The following is a 20,207-nucleotide window of genomic DNA, read 5'->3' as shown; positions in this document are numbered from 1 at the left end:
TCTGTACATGAACTTTTCTGTCAAGTTATGCAGAGGCTCCTACTACTGCAGCTATTTAAGGACAGTTGTATCATATTTTCATATATATTGCATATGAATATATATCTATAGGCGAACTTATGTACCTGTGTAAATGCTGGGCAGAGCTGTAGTTTTGCAGAACCCTTAGTAAGAAAGAAAATAGAATAGTCGAAAAGAAGCATAGTGGGTTTTTTTTCAAACCAGGACTACAGTAAAAACTGTGGCATTGTAGTCTTGAATGAAAAAGACTATTAAAAAAATCAGTATCTCAGTATTTTAAGCATCTAAATTTAGATTATGACTGAAATTTAGGGACTGAAACACAAAGCTGCAGTTTTCACCAATTAAAATGGTGAGGAGCATATTTATAGTAGACTCAATAATTTTAGATCATTGAATATTTATGCTTCAAAAATGGCCAGTGTTCTGTCATGTTTACGAAAAATGATCAATTATTCTAACTGAAAAAATGTAAGACATGAACATTTGTTTAAGTTCAGATTTAACACCAAATTTATTCTTTAAGTTTTAAATAATTTCCAACTATTTAATTTTTATTTATTTTAGCAAACTTTCCCTTTATTCTGCCAAAAAGCCACATAGATGGCCTTTGGAATCTTGTGTGACTTAGATCCATTATACCTAGTGTTTTGCAACTGCAGTTTAGCTGAAAGATAGTTACTACAGTCAATTCATACTTATATTTCTGTGATTGGAAATATAATGTAGTTTAGAGCATTAGTGAAATAAATCCTGAGCGAGATATTCAGTTCCCACTATTACAGGTACATAACTACTTTTGCTTTCACAGTTGTTAATGCAAGTAGGTCCATGGTTAAGCTTCCTTTTGCACTTCCATATCAGCTCAATAACAAATAATGTCAACTCAGCCTAAAACTTTAGTTTTGCTTGAAAATTTTAGAAAATACTTTTGAGTAATTGCAATCAGTGAATCTGAAGAAGAGTCTGGTGTAGATATGCCCTCTGTGACCTGAAATTGTACACTAAGGACCATGCAGTAATCCTGCATGTAAACACTGGGCTCTTAATAGTGAAAGATCTCATTTCCTGTACTTAAAACTGTTTTGAGGATTGGTTTTGCCCTGCTACAGTTTTGCAGTTACTTGAATTACTCCTATTTTATGCTGAGCAGAAAGCTTGCCATTTGCTGGCAGTTCTGTGCATGTGGCACCAAAACTATTTTGTTTAATGTAATTCTGTTTAATTTAATTTCTGAAATGCATCCAGTGAATTGTTCAGATTAAAAGGTTTAATTTGAATGGTTCAATATGTCTCTGTCTAGAATATGTGGTTTTACACTTTGGTTTGTTTTGTTATAGAATGCCTAATGCCATCTGTTGATTTCAAATGGATCCAGACTTGCAGGGTAAGCATTTTTCTTATTTTTCCCCAACTTTTCTCAAAAGGCATTTCTGTGTCTTTTTGAACAGACACTACTGAATTTTAATGAAATCATACCACCTTGAGAATCTCTGTGCTGTAGCACATAAATGACAAATTACAGAGCTGTGATGTCCTTCCTTTATTGTTGGATAGGCTTATGGAATGGTCAGGCACACAGGGCCATGATCCCTAAGTTATAATAAATGCTAAGGTTTTTTGCATACTTTGCAATAGGCATGAAGATGGCCATACACTCCCTTTTTGAGTGCAAAATCTCAGCAGACACCTCATCTGCTGCAGAGCAAATACCTCAAAATGCAGAATAGCAGGTAACCAGCTGAAGATGTCAGGAATCAGCACACTTCTATGTGCATAGGAACTCCTTTGTCAGCTTCTTAACAAAGGGTATTTATATTTCTTGAGGTGAAATTTGACCCACAGCAGAATGATTACATGCTGGAGAGTGGTTTTCTGTCCAGAGCTGAAGCCCCTTTCCTATGAAAAATGATTTTAATGTCCCTGAATAGCCTCTCATCAGTAATAATTCTAAAATTATTTGTTATTTTACTTATATGTCCTCACAAGTTAATTCTGGAACTGTGCTTGACAGGCACAGAATGACCTACTTTGAGGCCACATTTTGTTTGTAAGGGTGGACTAGAATTAAGTAGCAGATGGCTACTAAAACAGATTCCCTTGAATTTGAAAATCATCTTGTGCATGGAAGGTGTTTGAATTGAATCATGTATATATTTCTAGCATTTGTATTTGAGAATAAGCATTTGGAACTTAGTGCATAGCCTAATGAAAACTGTGGGAGTTGTTCTGTTGCTTTCAAAAGGGTTTTGGGTCAGTTTATTGAGGAAAGAGAACTGATGCTGCGTGGAAGTCAAAACTCCTTTTTCACATTGTATGACATGCTACACTGCATCTCCAAATAACATCACAAAACATAGTATGACAAGAGCAGGACTAAACAGATGGTATAGCAGTTATTGGCATCTTTCTATAGCTTAGGCAGCATCTGTGGCTATTAATATTAATCTGGTGTATTTGTTGGAAACCATTGCACACAGATTGGCGCCTTTCCAGACTGAACAGGTGAAGTATTTTGTGAGTTATTTCTACTCATTTATACATATTATTGCTTATCTTTAGCCTTAATCAACTGTGTGTAACTCTCTGAAGTACAGGGAGAAAAGAGTCTCTGGGGACAGAAGGATAACTGATAAATCCCTTTCCTGTTTCTGAAACTTAGTGAACAAGGCTCGTTTTTTGGTCTTGAAGTTCTAGGTATGTGTAAAGTATCGGGTATAGGTCACTGTCAGCATCTCTTACTTTCCACTCAGAAAAACATCCTTTATTGATGTGAAAGAAATAAGATGAACTCATATAAGGGTATGGGATTTAGTCAAGCAGATTGAGTGGGTTAGCTAAACAGAGATGTCAAAAGTAATTTGCTCTGGTAAAGGACTTGTCTTCTTCTGCAAGAGTCCCACATGTTGATCTTGACAGAAGATTTGTTTGGTGCTTGAAACAATATGCATCCAAAGTAATAACCCTGCTGTTAATAACTGACAAACTGTTTTTTAAAAAGAGCATCTCTGATCAAAAAACCTATTTGTATGAAGAAATATTATTTCATTATGATCTTGGCTAAAAGTTTTGCAGTGCATAACCCTCAGAGGCCTTGTTCTGATATATGAATAAACTTGATTCCCAAAGAAACAGATGGGGTCTTTATGTTAAATTCTGATTTTACAAGAGATCGTGTCACTGTCTACAAGAAGACTGTTCAGCCCACGTTGAAGTTACTTAAAAAAAAAGAAAATGTTTTCTTTTTGTTTTCTTTTATTTTTTTTCCAAAAATTTCCTTCAGAGTGTTGATCAACTTGAAATTCCAAATCTGGTGGCTTTGATTTTTAGTTAGTTTTGAATGAACCACTCGATTGTAATGTGTGTTTGTTTTTTTTCACAGAGGCCTTCAATGATGTTGAGAGCTCCGTATACAGAACAGCCCTAAAACTACGCTCAATACGAAGTCTTTGCCAGTGTTAGTAGCCAAAGAGAACCCTATGCTTTTACAGGGAGGAGAATCTGTTTCAAATTTGCATTGCTGTCACCATGAGTTATTATGCTACTTTGCTCTCTCATTTTCCACCTTGGAGTTTCAGAATGGATTATGAACACTTAAGATCTAGATAGTGCTTCATATACAAATGGATTTTTTTTGCCTTTTGAATGTCAATGGAAATACATTAGTGAAATTCTAACATTATCAGAGAATCAAATTATTTTTACAATCTGCAGCAATAATATGTAGACATCACTGACAATTATTAATCTATGTATTATTATGCTCATGAAAAGTCAAATTCTAATGTGTTTCTTAGGAGCTGATTTATTGGAAATAATCATGGTTTATTGAAAATGCATTGGCTGGATTATAAAAATTAATGAGAGCAAAATAGAGCATGCTAGACCAGAAAACTCATGGTTAGTATTCATTCTCCCTATCTTTGAAGTGAGAGAGAATTCAGTGCAGAGAGTTGTGCAACAAAGTCCTGGTCACCTAGCTCAGTTTGAAATTACTGGATGTAAGTTCCATATTGAGCTAAATTTTGTGAAAATCTTGAATTTTTTATTTGTGCTGAAAATGCACAATATTGCAAGTGAGGTCTTCAGGGTAATACAGAGAAGGTGACTAGTTTGTTGGCCTTGGACATATTTCTTTCATTTGGGGATGCTTTTCTAGGAATACATTTAGTCTGGTCTCAGTTCTGATATGGTTTATCTGCCTGATGCTCTGTGTCAATGTGGAAGTACCACAGGTACTGGTTTTCTTTGTATGTGGTGTACTGTTTTAGGATTGATTTTACAGACCTGTCTTAGCTAGGCATTTCTGATAGAAAATAGCCATGTTTCCATTCATGAAAAGGCAGGGATGCTCATTCATTTCTTCCTTAATTTTGCCACAGTGGATTTGATTGACGTTTCTCTGATTCAGCACATCCTATCAAGTGAACAAAGCCAGAGGGAAGAGCAGATTTCTCTGAACATGCAGCAAATCTCTAGAATGCTGATGAAGCTGTTCCAAAGGGCAAGGTTAGAAAAACCAGGCCAGGTAGATCCAAGAGCTGCTGAATTTACATTGGGCCTACTGATTGCCATGTATGACAGGTGAGAAGAAATGTAGATCCATTGTGAAGTACTGTAGAGTCAAAGAATGTGTTTTTGGACAGGACCCTAAAGATAATATAGCTCCCACCCAAAGTATTGCTAGACTAAGTCTGTTTCTACCACTCTCACACCATTTCTGTGTGAAACTCTCCCATTTTGATTGGTTTTGCTTTGTATGAAAACTAGGAGTAGTTCAGCTGTAGGAATATAAGGCACAAAACTGCATCCAAAACACGGTGCTCAAATGTTCCCAAAACTATCTGGAAATGCAGACTTTTGCCAGTCCATGCTGACTTTTTCTCTGAACAGCTTCACGGAGTAGATTTTCTTCTGACTTCCAAAATATTTTGATACACTCCTAAAAATGAGCCCAAATTTGCCTCTGGAGAACAGTAGCCATGCGCATGTCAAGAATTTGCCAGTCACTTTTTGTTATTCATTTTCCTCAAGCTTAAAAAGTTCATCTACCAATTATGAAACAAAACTGATGTCTCATAACTAAGCTGAGCAGCTTAGTGAATAGCAAAGTTTCTGAAAATAATAAGAAAACACCTCACAGAGTGTATTTTTCTTATATATTGTTTGTAAATAATGAGTTAATTCACTAAAGGCAGGATTGGTTTGTGATTGCATCAGATTTAAAAGACAAAGACTAAGTTTATAGTACAGGTTATTTACCACAGGTGAAATTTTTCCCTTCTACATGATAGCAAAGTTTTTACTGAAAGTAAATGAGATGTAAGTGGTCTGCAGGACTTTATCTTGAATCACTATTCATTACTCATATGATCACTACTGATAAAGGTCCCACTTTATCAAATTTTTTTGTAAAAAATCAGTTAAGGCTAAGAATAAATGCTGTAATAAGAAACAAAGCTAGAAACGTCAAGAGTATTTTGTAATTTTTGTGTGCCGTAGGGAAATGATTTAGAAGAATCTTCTTAATAGTACTATCTTAGTCCTTTGGTCTGTATTCTCAGGACTGTCTTAGGAGTGCCATTTTCTTTTTGCTGCTATTAATTTTTTAAAAATAATTTCACAAGTTTCTTGACATGTATATAAGATAGGTAAAGCTTCTTATAATTTTCTAATCATGTTTTCTCTATAGAGTGCTATTCTCCACTATTAATGCTGGAAATTATTTAATAGGAGGAGCACATAGGAATTTTCCATGTTTTTGTGGTATTTACTTAATAAGCTTACATAAACATCTTAAGAGTGTTTGATTGTGTACTTCAGCTTTAGTCTTGGAGTTTTTTCTTTGAAATTTATGGAAACACAACAATTTCCCACACAGTTCATACTTTAGAGTCTGTATTGCAGCTTTACACAGTGTGCGTTTACCTAAAGACTCTTGAAGACAATTTTAGGTAATGATATTTTCAATCTTTGCAAAAGCAATATCTTAAAGATAGATTTCCAGGATTTCCTGATTTGCGGTTTCTGATTAATGTCTGCATTGTCTTCATAAAAAAATTAGTGTTTTTCATTAGGTGCCTATGTCACAAAATTTGGTCCTAAATTAATCTACATTATTTATTATCTAAAGGTCAAAACTAAATGTCCTGCTCCTGCATATATCCTTTTGATTAAATTGAGTTTTAGTGAAATTAAATGTAATCAGCCCAAGAGAAGCTTAGTGCAGATCTGGGGCCACAGTGGAGCTGCCTGATTATATATGCACAACTTAGATTGTGCCTTTTTTTCAGTGCTGTATTTGGGAAGGCTTCCCACAATAAAAAAAGCAGATTTTTTTTTAGGACATGCATTGTAAATGTAAAATTACATTTTACTTGGAATGTGAAATCTCTGAAGGAGATGTTTTCTTTTTGTTTTCTGATTGCCTGGTATCTTGGAACAGTTAACTCTGCAGTTATGTTCAGTGACAAAGGGTTCTAGAAATAAAATATCACTGAAATGTTACTTTGGTTACATTTATACATATAAAAGGATACTTGTTTTGAAGTTTTCTTCCTACATAGTAGTATTCCATGCTTTAGATCTTTCAATCTTTATATTTTCAGTGACTGAGAATAGTGTAACTTATTCCATTTTCTTAGGTCTGGAACAGGGTATGTCAAAACTAGATCTGCTGCAGCTGCCCTAATTTCCCTTTCAGGAGATACTCTACTGGCTAAATACAGAGGTGGGAAATGCATGATTTTATACACTATCTGAAATACTGAACACTGAGGAAAATTTCCATTGTATTTTTTTTTATTTTAAAATAAAAGCTCTGCCATGAAAAAAGTAAATTATATTGACTGTTGAGCTGTAGAGAAAGGCTGATGCAGAATAATGCTTTCCAATCACTCTCTGTAGCCATCTTTGCAATTGAGAGCCTCAGAAGAGGGTATAGTGACATTTAAGTAGAGCTTCTATTTGCCTAGTAGAAAAGAACAGAAACCCCATGGTTCTAAATTAGCAATTCACAATATAAATAGAGCACTTCTTGTATAAACATATTTAAATATTTTTCCTAATGTTGTAAGAATGAGTTCCTTGCCTTTTTCCTTGCTTTCCTTCTCTTTCCCTCACTGCAGGGAGAACTATGATCACAGCAGTCACTGAGAGCCTGTTAGGTGCAAAATATAATGAAACTTTCTGGAGGGGTTTCTTTGTTAGACTGCAATTATCATAGCAGTTTGAAGACGGCTTGAAGACAGTTCAGGCTCTGCCTGGATTCCAGGTTTTCTTTTCTTGTTTTCAGCTTTCTTCCAGTTTTATGCTGTCTCTGATGGGAAGGAGACCTTGATTACCCGAAGTGCCCTGAGAAGCCTTCTCACAGACTTAAATCAGGTAATGTCAGTGCAGTGCTTTTGCTCAGCACATTTTGTGGGAGTATACTAACCTAGCAGAAGAAAACCTCATTGTTGATACCTTTTATGTTTGATTAACTTATGGGACTGAAGTTAATAGGACACTGTGGACATAGGGAGCTATCATGCAAAGCAGGTAAAAGATCAAATTCTGTCCTTTTTTTCAAATTAACCACTTTCATTAGTGAATGCCTTGGTGCATTCATGTTGCCTGAACTTTCAGGTCCTGGAAACAGCTGGATACAACTGTTTCTAAAGCAACTCCAACTTCAGACATCTGTACTCGCTAGAATAGCTTGCAGTTGCAGCAAGTTGCCTTAGCATATAGGTATTACCAGCTGAACTGGTGCTGAAAATGGGATCTGAAAATGACCTCTGGGATTTAAACTCAGTGTCCTTCGGTAGTAGAGTGTGTAAATATAGTATGTTTATCCATTACAATAAGTAAGTTGGAAACAAATCATTCTGACACAGCCTGAACTGTGAAACTGCATACTGATGGCAGGAATATGGACGGGCTTTCTTCAGAATAGTGTGTAAAATGGCATTGCTATAGATACTTCACCATCTGTGTGCTGTCACCATCGCAGCAGAGCATGATGGGAACATCTGCTTTTTAGTGAGGTGTTTCTGAGCCTTTCTTCTTGATGTAGATTCCAGCCATTGTGGGAGAAGGCTGCACTCTGTCTTGTGTGGAAATTGCGATTCATGACTGTTTCCATGGGGTGAGTGAAATTCTGATGTCCTGGGAAATTATTCTGAATGTTGCTGATTGATTAAAACTTCAAGTGTATCACCACATAATATCCCCAAGTATCTACTTTTAAGAAGCAGGGCTGGTCATCAGTCTCACAGTATGAGAGGATCTGTATCTATAGAAAAGATGCTCTGTAAGATACTACTGAGGACTCTCGCATTTACTCCAAAACCTTTGGAACCCAGTAACATTTTACTTGAATGGAAAATTTATGCCAGCAAAATCCAATATCAGAGCTTTTATTAGAGATTGTAGATGAACCACCAGGTTTTTTTAAGTGAATGTATGAGCTTAAGACATGTATTTTTTTCTAGGTTCTGAATGCAGCTATTGTTGAAGAAAAATTCCTGTCTTGGCTGAGATCAGAGCCTGCTGTTCTCCTGTGGCTCCCTACATGTTACAGATTATCGGCCACGGAAATGGTTTCTCACCAAGCTAGATGCAGAGTCTGCAAAGTTTTCCCCATTACAGGCATCAGGTGTGTCAGTGGTCCTTAGTATCCACACAATTAGTTCTTACCATTGTTTGCATACCTTACAGGCTGTAACTGATGTACTGAGTAAGAAGCTTTGGATGTAATCTAATTTAACCAGGAAAAGAGGGATAGAGAGAAACATTGCAGTCTAATGCTCCGGCCTTCATCCTACTTCTCTTTAGCTCATTAGCACAAACATGAAAACTGGCCAAAGGTAAACTGGCATTCCAAAGGTAAAGTCAATTAAACCTGTGTATCTCATTTCTTAGTTATTTTTCCTGTAACAAATTGTATTAACTGGCTCGTTAAGTTTTCCATCTTAGCATCTGAGTCATCTAAGTAATGTTATATAATGGCACAGTGGTATAAAAACAACACTATCCATTACCATCTGACCAGAATGCTCAGAAAAGCATTTTGCTGTTACTATATTCTCAGTGATTGTAAGCTTGCAGGTTTAGTTTCTTCCATTTTTATTTTTTTATTTATGCATCCTATGTCAATATTACAGTTCCATGGAAGCAGCAAATAGAGGTAAGCTGGTGTGTAAGAAGCATATGAAGTTGTAACTACATTTTAAAAAATGGGAAATGGTGCTAGAACAACAGTTTCTTCCATGGACTGCACTTCAGTGTAGCAAATAAATAAGATCAAAACAACTGGTGGGTTCGGAGAAAAGTCCTCAATCATTTGGGCAAAATAACTTGAATTCAGGGAATGCTGAGGAAAATCATTATTCTAATGAAGATGTTTCTTTGAATTTCAGATCCCAGGGATCTGGGTTTCCAGTAATCAAGCTTACTTATACCAAGTTCTTACTTGTGGGGAGGTAAAGAAATCCTTTTGTTTTCCCTCACAGGTATCGCTGTTTAAAGTGCCTCAATTTTGACCTTTGCCAAGCCTGCTTTTTCACTGGCCGTCTCTGCAAACCACATAAGAGATCACATCCTGTTGTGGAACACTGTGTGCAGGTAGAGTCCTATTGTACTGATTCATTTCCCTGTTGAGGTTCTTCATGGAAGCAACTAGGCAGTGGATTCTTGAACTACAAGCATTTCAAAGTTATGTGTGCATTAGCCATAATGGCCATGACATATTAACATTATTAGTCTGGGAACTGGGAGACAAAGAAAGGACAAAAGCAAGCTTCTAACTTTAGAATGAGTGTTCTGTTCTGATGTAACTGAATAGAGCTATGAAATATCCCAGCGCAAGTCTTCATCTTAAGAAGTTTGATGGTAAATTTTCTGTTGGCAGATAATCCTTAAACCTATGAAAATTCCCCTCAATGTCCCAATGTTCCTTCATCCCAATCCCAATGCAGACTCATCCAGAAATTCATGAATCCTTAAGTTATACAAACTCCTTTCATGAAATGTCTTTCTTTTTCTCTCTTTTCTGAATGTCTTCAGTTTTTCCACTTTATTGTAAACCTTTCTGACTCATTTGTCTCTGTCAGTTAGGGATACAGCACAAACAGGCAACGTGTACGCAACTAAGATCACATACCTGAGTTCTGTTACAGGGGCAGCTTGTGCTATCGTCACACTAGTGGCAAAGTACTACACTGGGAATTTGTATTTGGAAGACCAGCTTCTCCTTTGAGGAGGAGATTCCAGATCTTGCACACAGCAGCAGATGGCCTTTTTGTGGATCTGTATAACTTTATCCTTCTGTTCCAGTAAATGAACTGAAAAGCACTTAGGAAAGTTTCCCTAGAAACCTGTACTTCCTGTTCTCCTTCCCAATCCTCTGCAGTTAATGTGAAAGATACCTGGGCAGCCAGTGTCTGCGCTAAAACTAAAGGCTGTTAGACTGCTCTTGTAGTCACCCTTTGTCTGGGGTAGCATTAAACTCTTGCTACTTCATTGCTCCCTTTCTGAAAACAAAACCCTATTGCTAACATTTTGAGAAATTATATCTGGATGCTCAATATCTGCATTAAAAATAACAGTTCAGTCCTTCAAATATTCTTCCTCATACTCCATCTGTGAGAAAGTAGGGAAATCAAAAGTTAACTAAACTCTTCATTAAGAGATTTCTAAGTGGCGACCTTAAAATTAGTGTGAATTGAGAGTGAATGGGAATGTGTGTTTGTAGAAGCACCAGAAGGAAGGATGAGAGATAAACCAAGTCAAGAGATGTTGCAAGCCTGGGTTGCAGCCACACTGTTGCTGCAGAATTGCAATTGAATCACTGAATTTATATTTCCTTTATGAAGCCCTACTCTAACACAAACTCTGTAAACATTACTTTATAAGCCAAATATTACAATACAGGCCAAAATCGACACCAAAATTTAAAAGATAAGCTACTCACTATGACAGATACCATTTTTGTATCTGTAGTGTGGGACATAAAATAATCAGTAGTAAGTTGCTATCCCCATACCTTCCACTCTTAGCAGACTCTGTCCTTGTATGGGTAAATTTTCACACTGTCTTTATCAGAGATTGAGCTGCTGAGTGGGGGTTTGAAATATCAGCAGTTTTTCCTTACCGTGCTGACACCTTGTGGTAATGTTACTACCATGTTGAGAAGCACTCGGAGGCATGTGGTGTGTTTTCTTTGTTTTCCTGTTCAGTCTGTGAGAGCTCACCCCATGTTCTGCAGCAGTCATCTGGGCAGAACTGGTTGGTGTCCTCCAATAATACAGCTACTGAGCTTAGTTGTTGTACATGAGCCTGACACTCCTGTGATAAATGGATGTGTATTTTTCTGTATTCTGTCAGAGGAGGATGTGAGCCGTGGAAGACTATATATACGAATACTTTGTACAAGTATAAAAGTATTTCTTCCTTAGATACTAGTCCGCAGAATTATTGTTGTGAGTGTGAGCTTAATCATTGTTAAGTGCTTAGGCATTTCCAGGCTGCCTTTGATGCAGTCAGTATTTTGCCTAAAAGAATTGGAGCTGCTCTTGCCTGTGGTCCTGCAAGCATTACCCAGCTCAGCTCCCCTTCTAGGGCTCAGATAGCAGCCATGAGCCTCATCAGATGAAGAGCAGATGGACCTTTGCTTTGGAATATGTCTGTTTCTGGGCAGCACCTGTTTGAAAAGGCACTTTCTTCTTGATTATCCCTCATTCCAATAGATGTCAGCAAAGGTGAACGCAAAGCACTTTCTCCGCACCATCAGGAACAACCTGTTTCAAGAGCGCTGCAGAAGAAAAGAGGCTCTGAGAAGGACAGCTCTGGAGTCAGTGCAGGAGAGCTCCTTCCCTGCTCACAAAAAGACTTTGTGAGTTTCAGTGTCAGATGAATTTATAATCTCTGAATGTCAGGCTGTGGGATATTGCTTGATTATGTCCTTTGAGTAAGGGATTTTGTTATGACAGATACCATGTCATGATTTTTCTATTAAAAAGGGAAAGAATAACTGAGAAGTTGCTGCACATTGTTCTGTAGCTTAACTATGGTTACCATGCTGACAACCTAATGATCAGTTGTCTTATAAAATATAACAGGCTTGTATTGTGCTTCCCTCCTTCCTTATGCTGTATTTTTCACTCTGTTCCATTTCTTATACTCAGTCTAGGGCCAAGCATTTGCAAATATTTACTACCTTTACAACTGCATGGGTTCTTAAGCAAATCCACTGGAAGTTAACTGTGAATACTTTCCACATGTGACCCACAGTGCATTCACTGGCAGGCATTCTACTCAAATCCCACTAAATTGCAGACCTGTGCAATTTAATCTTTCTGGAATTAATCAAGATTTCTCTTTAATTCTGTGTAGGTTTGCTTACCTACTGCTTGGGTAGCAATGAGACAAAGAAGAATTTGAGATTGCTGTTACAAGTGTCACTGAGGGGTTGATAAATATCTAGGCTTTTCCTAGCATATGATGGACTGAACAGCAGGATATTTTGCTATTTTTTTGTAGTTGAATTTCCTAATATATTTAACTCTTGACTAAAGGAAGCAAAAAAGAGAAGCAGCAAATTGCACTGAGAATAAATGGGTGGAAAGTAGAACCTGTTGCTGAGAGTCTGTTGGGAGAGTGGAATTTGTTTTGAGAAATTTCATTCTTTTGACCAAAATATTCCAGCAGGCATAGCTAAACTTTACTTCTTGCTTATTTACTTCAATAGCACATCTGGCTGTCTGTTTACACTGCATTAGTTTTCTGCATTTGGATCTTCCTGGGTAGAAAAGCCATGTGAGTCCTGATCCTTTCCCTACTCATTATTTCTCTGTTGGTATACAGTCCTCCTGTGGAATTCAGTGCTTCGTCACTACCTGGTCCTGAAAATGTGTCTTTCCCAGTGGGCAGTTGTGTCCCAGAGTCACCCAGGTTCATACCTGAAAACAGGACTGTAATGCAGAAGAGTGAGAATAACAAGATGACACCAGAGCAAGGCAAGACGATAGCTCAGGTGAGCAAAACACGAAGCAGTAATAGTGCTAAAACTGTGAAGAAGACCTAGCAAGTTAATTATCTACTTGCCTTCTAATTTCAATGAAAATGAAATGGGCAGCTTCACCTTTCTGTTAATTCCTCACTTACAGTGAAAAATTTGGAATCTGAAAACTTAGTGAGGTTTGAATTTGTTATCTTCCCAAAATTAGTGACTAACTCCTTGACTTTCATGACCTTCAGAAGCACCTGTAAGAATATTTGCTTTGGGGTTTCTTGAGATGTCGTAGAGTAGCATGCTAAAGTCTCGATGAGTCTGGAGTCCTCTCGCTATTCTGACAGTGAAAAAGGCCATCACGTCTTCCTACTGCAAGCAAATATCAAAGAAGAATGCCTGAATTCTTGTCAGACTCAGGCCATTTTTGTTACCATGGAAATAGCAAGAGGACAGAATGGGCCCTCTTAGGATAAACTCAGAGCAGTGTCCACTCCAACTAAAATAGCTAATGCACAAAAGATCTCTATTAATCCATTCCCAGCTTTCCTCCAAAGAAACAATGTTAAAAGAGTGGGTAGGACAGTGTAGCTAAAAAAAAGTACGTAGCAATTTTTTGTTTCTATATTTTTTGAGAGGTTGGTAGCTCTGCACTTACTCAGAATACAGGGAACACTGGGTTGTGTTCAAACCACTTTGTGTCATCCACATCCATCTTGTTCTTCCCAGGAGCCAAGGGGTGCAGTAACACAATACTAGCCTCTGTGTATCAGGTCATTCCTTTGGCTGCTAATCCTGTGCTGCCCTTTGGAAGACCTGTCTTTTAGAACTCTGCTGCCCAGCTCAAGGTACAGTGCCAGCCAGCAGATATCTGCACGAGATGTTGTGGGCAGACATTGCTTAAACATAGAATTTTGACGGTTGGCATTTGTCATTTTAGAAAATAGCAGAACAGGACTTGCATCCCTGTGTTGGGGTTCTGTCAGGTGCATTGCTCTCTTGTTTACCTTCTCTCTGGGCTGAGAATTCCTTTTGAGCAGTTTGATACAGATTTCTAAGATCTTATAGTGCAGGTTATTTCCACTTTGATTGAAAAGACGTGGACAGTAAGTCCAATGATTGCTTTGAATAGAATCTATAAGTATGGAGGTCCTGGGTGATCCAGCTCTTAGTCTCATAATTTCCTGGCAGCCCTGATTCCTGCCCAACTTATATCATGCCTCAAAAGTAAATTAGCTGCAAAGTGTTTGTCTCCCTGACTTTTGGGCTACTGTTCTCTGCATGGTCCAGAGAATGCTACTTCCATTTAAAGTCCAGGAGTTTCTCTTTTCTCTTCTACATATAGTCTCTCTCAACATCTCCTTGTCTCAAAGCAGCTGTGGGACTTGAGAGAGATTGTTCCCAAATCAGAATATTTCATTTTGCAGAAATTGGGAATATGGATTTTGTTCTAATTTCAAACAAATTCTCATACACTTAAATTTGTCATAGAACAAAGAATTTGTTCTATAGAATAAATTTTCCAGCCACTAGAAATACTTCAATGCATCAGTTGATTATAGTACATTAAATTTAAAAGGTTAAGTAATAAATCTGTAGATCCGCCAGATCCAAAATCTGCCATGCACTCCTATCATAAAACTTGCGTATAAAAATGAAATACTATTGCTGATAAAGTTATGAACAGATACTTCTTTTTGTTTCAGGCAATAGCCTCTTTTGAAGCAGATGTGTTAAAAATACAGGAATCCATTAAAAGCATTCACAGTGACAGCAGGTAGGTAAATGCTGTAGTAAATTCACTGAAGACTGGTGGGCATTGCTGCTCCAGCTGGAGGGCTAGAAGACAGATGACTTTTCCGTACTTTGGAGATTTTTAGATTTAAAAAAATCCTATCAAATGAGGATGAATAATGAAAACTCAGCAACAAAAATTTTAGATGAAGATCACTAAAAAAACAATGGCAAAACAAAACATTTTTTGGTTTGCTTTCATCAGTGTTTCTGCAATTGGTAGTTTATATTTCTAAAAGGAATTTTTAGACAAAAAGATGTTCATCCACATAAAAATGGCAGAACAGCATACTTTTTCAAATTTTTCATTGAATAAGTCCTAATCAAAACAAATTTCATAATTTGCATGAATCTTTTAAATCAAAGTAGTATTTATTTCTAAAAAATATGCTGTACATCAAATAGAGATTAATAGGATGAATACAATAACTATAGGTATAACAGTTTATCACAGAAGTTCCTTCTGATAGTCAAATCTTTGACTCTGTAAAATATTAATTCCTAAATTAAAAATCTCTTGGGAGGCTTGTTTGCTTGGGTGACATGGGAGGGGGGAAGTTGATGTGGGAGCTATGATGCTTACCTTTTACTTGCATTTTTGCCTTGCCCCTGTTCATTTTTGTAGTTGTATATAAATGTGCTCTATATAACCATGCCTATGACCACTGAAAATTATGGAATTACAGTGAAGTGTAGAATTTGATCCTGAATCTACTCTCTTTATTTCCTTCAGTATGTTCAGTTCCCTCTGTTCCTGTTCTGTTTCATTCCAAGTACAATTGCTGCTCCAAGTTCACAAAAGGGCACTCCAAGATTAGAGCTAAACAATTTCAGTTTCATCATGGGTCTGTTCTCACTTGGGAAAATAAAGAGATATGGCAAAGATCTTCAGCTTTCTTTTAGATTAGCAATCGTTGAGAGGATATTTGGGATGCCTGCTCCTATAATGCTGCTCTGACCCAGAGCTTATCATAGAACTGGGTGAATGAATCACATTACTCATGGGAAATTCTTTATTCTTGTTTGTGCACTGACTTCCAGCATCCACCTGTCTGTTCTCAGAACTGGACTCTGAGTTAGTTGAAGGAGGACAGCATTTTACAGTGAGGAGCCCTTAAATGTTGTTATAAGGGACCGCTGTAGTATTAATTTTAATTTTAAATGGTCTGACTTGCTGTCCCATTCAGATAAATCTTGCATAGTTCAAGTGATGGGGCTGTTGTCTCTAAGCCAAAACATTACCACAAGATAGTGGATCAGGTGAACTTCTGAATGTAACTAAGCATGGCAGATAACTATTTCAGATTTGTAATATGAAGCAGTTGGTTTATTACTCTAGTGTAAACAAACTATACTGTCTGCACCTCAGCTATGAGGAAAGCAAACCCTGACTTCTTAGAGAAATCACAACTAGAACAGAATTATGTCTGTCATACAGTGCTCTGAGTAGGTAATTTCTAAATCTCTGTTGTACATAGGAGGGTGGCACTTCTGATTTAAAAAATCAGAGTGTTTTTTTCAAGCACAGGACAAGTTGCCTGTGCTCGAAAGCTATTGGTATCACTGAAGAAACTGCAGAGAATACCACCAGCAGGAAGAAACTCTATCAAAGCAGCTAACTTGCTTTCACTTCATTGTTGCCCATGCATGTAATGGGAATCTTTTGCAGGTCAGGGAGTTGCTGTAAGTAGTTTGCTTCTATACAGAGGAACTGCTATTGTCTCTCTTGTTGCAGCCACCTTTGTGGAAAGGTAAAACCCCAAGACTCAAGGTTCAGATGTGGCCACAGTTCTACTCGGCTCTCGTATTTCCTCATTTGGAATACTCATGTTCTGGCTAATTCCATGGATAAAGTCCAGCATCTGAAATATTGGCCTCTAATCCCAAAGCTAACAAAATTTTCCTACACTAGTAAAGGGGATAAAGTTTGTGCTAAAGGGTTTGCTGATTTCCATAAACGCATATATTTGTGTATGTCTGGTCTAGCAAAAATCCCACCCTCCTGTATCTCTGGTAGGTACATGAAGAAGCAGTTCAAAAAATGGAAGGACAAAATGCAATTTCTTCATAACTGCCAGGAAGAAAAAAGCTGCAAAATAGAGGCAAAACTGAGAAGACTGAGAGTAAGCCATGAAAACCTGCAAATTACACTGCAGCACATGAAGGAAGAAGTAAAGGTATAGTGATATATATACAAAGAATTGTCACAGCTATGAGCCTTTACTGAACACTAACAACTGCTTTTCCTGTAGACCACTCTTCATAACATTTCATGCACCTTCCAATTGTATTTTCAGTCATCTTAGGTTCTTCTCTTCAGAGAAAGCAGGTAAGGTCTGGTAGTATGTATTTTCTTGTCACTCTGTGCATATCTGGCACCTAGCACAGATATCCATGTTAGCACATTTAAATACTACTGCAATGAAAATAATAAATATTCCAATAAGAGTTTCCAACAGAAGTGTTAGATACTTCATTGCAGTCTGTTCTTCAGAGAAGAGTCAAAGTGCTGGCATTGAATAAATATAATGTTGTTCCTAATTGCTGTCTTTTACTGGGATGTAATACAGACATCTTATAGAAAATATTTTATTTGTTTTCAATTATAGTGATTCCTATCTCATTACAATTATTTCTGAGATTCTTAAAAGGCCCTTGTTTCACAGAAAATGTTTACATATTTTCCTCCTACAGCTTTTTTGTAGCATTTTCTGCAATACTGTTTTAGTACTACTGGCAAACTGAAATACCAATTATTTTTACAATTTATTTTCTGTGTTTTGTCTATTGTAGACCATGTTGCAGTCATCAGAGCATCCTTTTGCACAGTGTCATAATACAATGCCAAGAAATCCACATGTTCTGTTGGCAAGGAGAATGCAGTGTGAATTAAATCCTGCCCAAATAAGGCCTATTTCCAGAACATGTGCAGAATCGAAATCCTTGAATCCCCCAAACTCTGTGAATAGAGTGCAGCTTTTACAGGCACCTGAGGTTCCCACTGCAGTGGACTTCATGTTCTCAGATGACCCACTGGAGTCAGTGTCCCTGCGGAGTAACGAACCCTTTATAGGACCGCATAAACAAGCAAAAGAGAAAGAAACAATTCTGCCTAAACTGACAGAAAACTCTCTTGGTGGAATGGGGAATAAAGTTCTTATTCCCACTGCAATGCAGATACCACCTGGTGAGAAGGAAGTGAAAGAGGAATTGAAACTGCTAATGATGAAACTGAAGGACACATTGTCTCTCCAAACTCAACCAGGTATAAGTTCTCCAGTCATCTTGTCACTGTGTTCTTACCTTCATCCCATTTATTTCATAATACTGTTCATAATCCTGTAACCCTCAGAGGAAACTCAGAATCTTGCTTTAGCCTTTGTAGTTTTATCCTATATAGTAAGGTAGAGCATATTCCAAATATAGCCCCTAATTTCAGACTGATTTGGAACTGGATGAGTCAAAGGTCCAAAGAGATAATGAGTCTTGGCAGTCAATTCAGGGGCAAACTTAAACTGGTGAGGGCATGAGAGGTTTTTGCTCTTGCCACTTCTGTGACTCTGTAACTATAACTCTAGTCCTAGGAGACTTCCAGCAGTACAAAATCCCTTTGTAATCAAAGGTCTTACACAGCAGAGCTTTGTTCAACATTCAGGATGCCTCACTTTTGATAATGAGGATGTAATATGGAATATGACAGAAAAAGCTGGTGCTTTTACAGAGTTATCTTAGAGATTCATTAAGAGTTTTCTAGTGCTCAGGCAGCATCCAAAAGCTTGGAAAGACTTAAAATTTATTCTGCTTTTCAGCCCAACAAACTGCTTTGCACCAGGAATTCTTCACTACAGCTGAGCATGTTTGCAGGTCCTTTTCTGACCTCATCAACCAAGTAATTTCACAAGCTCGTAAATGATAGAAACTACCATTCACCTTACAACTTCACGGAACTACTTAAGGTAATTGACGCCATGTCTCTTAAAAGAGACTCTTTAAAATGTCTCAGATGTTGCCTGTAATAACACAGCATGACAGGTTTCTGCATTTACTGCCTTCACCTGGAACATTCTGGAGAGCTATATTCCTTTTCTGTTGGTGATTTCCAGCTCCCGTGCTGTGACTTCCTCAGCAGTGCAAACGATTGCCCATTTCTCTCTCTTTAGCAGTTGATATCCCATGGTCGAGTTACTTCCTTGGAATGGTGCTCTCTTTCTTGTTGATGCCAGCAACAAGGAAAACACTTTTTCCTGTAATGTACAGAAGGACTTTAAGATCTGAGAAACTGAAATTATTCAATACCACTTCAGAGAGAAAAAAAATATACAGTCAGTTATTTACTATCATTCTTTGGCAGGAGGTGCATAAAAATAGTAAATAACTATGTTTGTATATGCTCAAAACCAGTTATAGTTCAAGAAAATTTGCACACTTTTAAGGATTTGAATTATGTCACTGAAGCAATAGCAGCTTTCCAAGAAAGAAAATAGCCCAGGTTTTTTTTTGTGATGACAAAGAAAATAAATTTTATTTGAGTGAAAATGAAATATTTTTGGAAGCTCTGAGAGAAAAGTTAGGTGAATTTTCTGAAGCTTTGTTTTCGATATAATCAAACAGTGTTTAGGCTGATTTGATTGAAAAGGCTAATGAAAAGCATAGGGCTTAAGAAAAGCTGCTTAGCAGAACTACACACAGATTTTCCACATAGATTTTCCTTGCGTTGTATTTTTCAGAATGAGTTATAATCATCAAGATAAAGGGACTGCCTGACTCATTAAAGAGGCTAGAAATCTTATTTTCTGTTGGTAGCACTTCAGCCATCTTCTTGAAAGACCTTACACTGTGGTAGTGAGATTAATGAACATTCCTCATTCCTCCTAGCTTTGGTCAAAGGAGGCCTGAATTACACATACTGCAAACACTCGAGAATTTACAGCAAGAAATAATGGTATGCTACTGGAAGCTAACAAGTGGTTTGTCTGTAGCAAAGGGAGTGTAAAGAGGGTGAAAATTAAAAAGAAGAAACTTATTGAGGGAGGAGGGAGGGCCCCAGAGAATAAATAGTGATGAGGTAATTAAAAAGTATATCGTAACATAAATAAATATACTGTGAGATAGAAGCTTAGTAGCTTTTGCAATACACCAGTGTCAAGAGACATGCACAGCAATGCAAAGAACCCACTTGTTGATTATAGGAAGATACTCATCAGCTTCTGATGAGGCTTTAAATCTCCTTCTAGTGAGTGCATCACTTGGTTTGAAACAGTAGCAACTGACAAATGCTGATTTGGTGTGAAGCAGCATTGAACAGACCTGGAGCACAAATTCTTACAAATAGAGATTCCTGAACTACCATGAATTGTTTTTTCATGTCATTATGTAAAGACTTAAAGAATAGTTGTTTAGC

The 20,207-nt window shown here is 37.3% G+C and overlaps 1 protein-coding gene across 1 annotated transcript; it reads left to right on the top strand.

The window, feature by feature from the left end:
* Positions 1-1,374: 1,374 nt before the first annotated feature.
* Positions 1,375-18,719, top strand: DYTN (dystrotelin; the record flags this gene model as incomplete). Its single annotated transcript, XM_084209562.1, has 14 exons — positions 1,375-1,408; positions 3,404-3,478; positions 4,404-4,605; positions 6,666-6,751; positions 7,316-7,404; positions 8,078-8,149; positions 8,496-8,659; positions 9,516-9,627; positions 11,751-11,896; positions 12,868-13,036; positions 14,719-14,789; positions 16,824-16,983; positions 17,600-18,071; positions 18,616-18,719. Exons 1-14 carry the CDS (start codon positions 1,390-1,392, stop codon positions 18,717-18,719), a joined length of 1,941 nt encoding a protein of 646 aa, XP_084065688.1. The 5' UTR covers positions 1,375-1,389.
* Positions 18,720-20,207: the final 1,488 nt, after the last annotated feature.

The sequence above is a fragment of the Fringilla coelebs genome (genome assembly GCF_963513975.1).
Source record: "Fringilla coelebs genome assembly, chromosome: 7".
In the NCBI taxonomy this organism is placed as follows: domain Eukaryota; kingdom Metazoa; phylum Chordata; class Aves; order Passeriformes; family Fringillidae; genus Fringilla; species Fringilla coelebs.
Note: the sequence above shows the minus strand (reverse complement) of the source record. Positions and strands in the feature narration are given on the sequence as shown.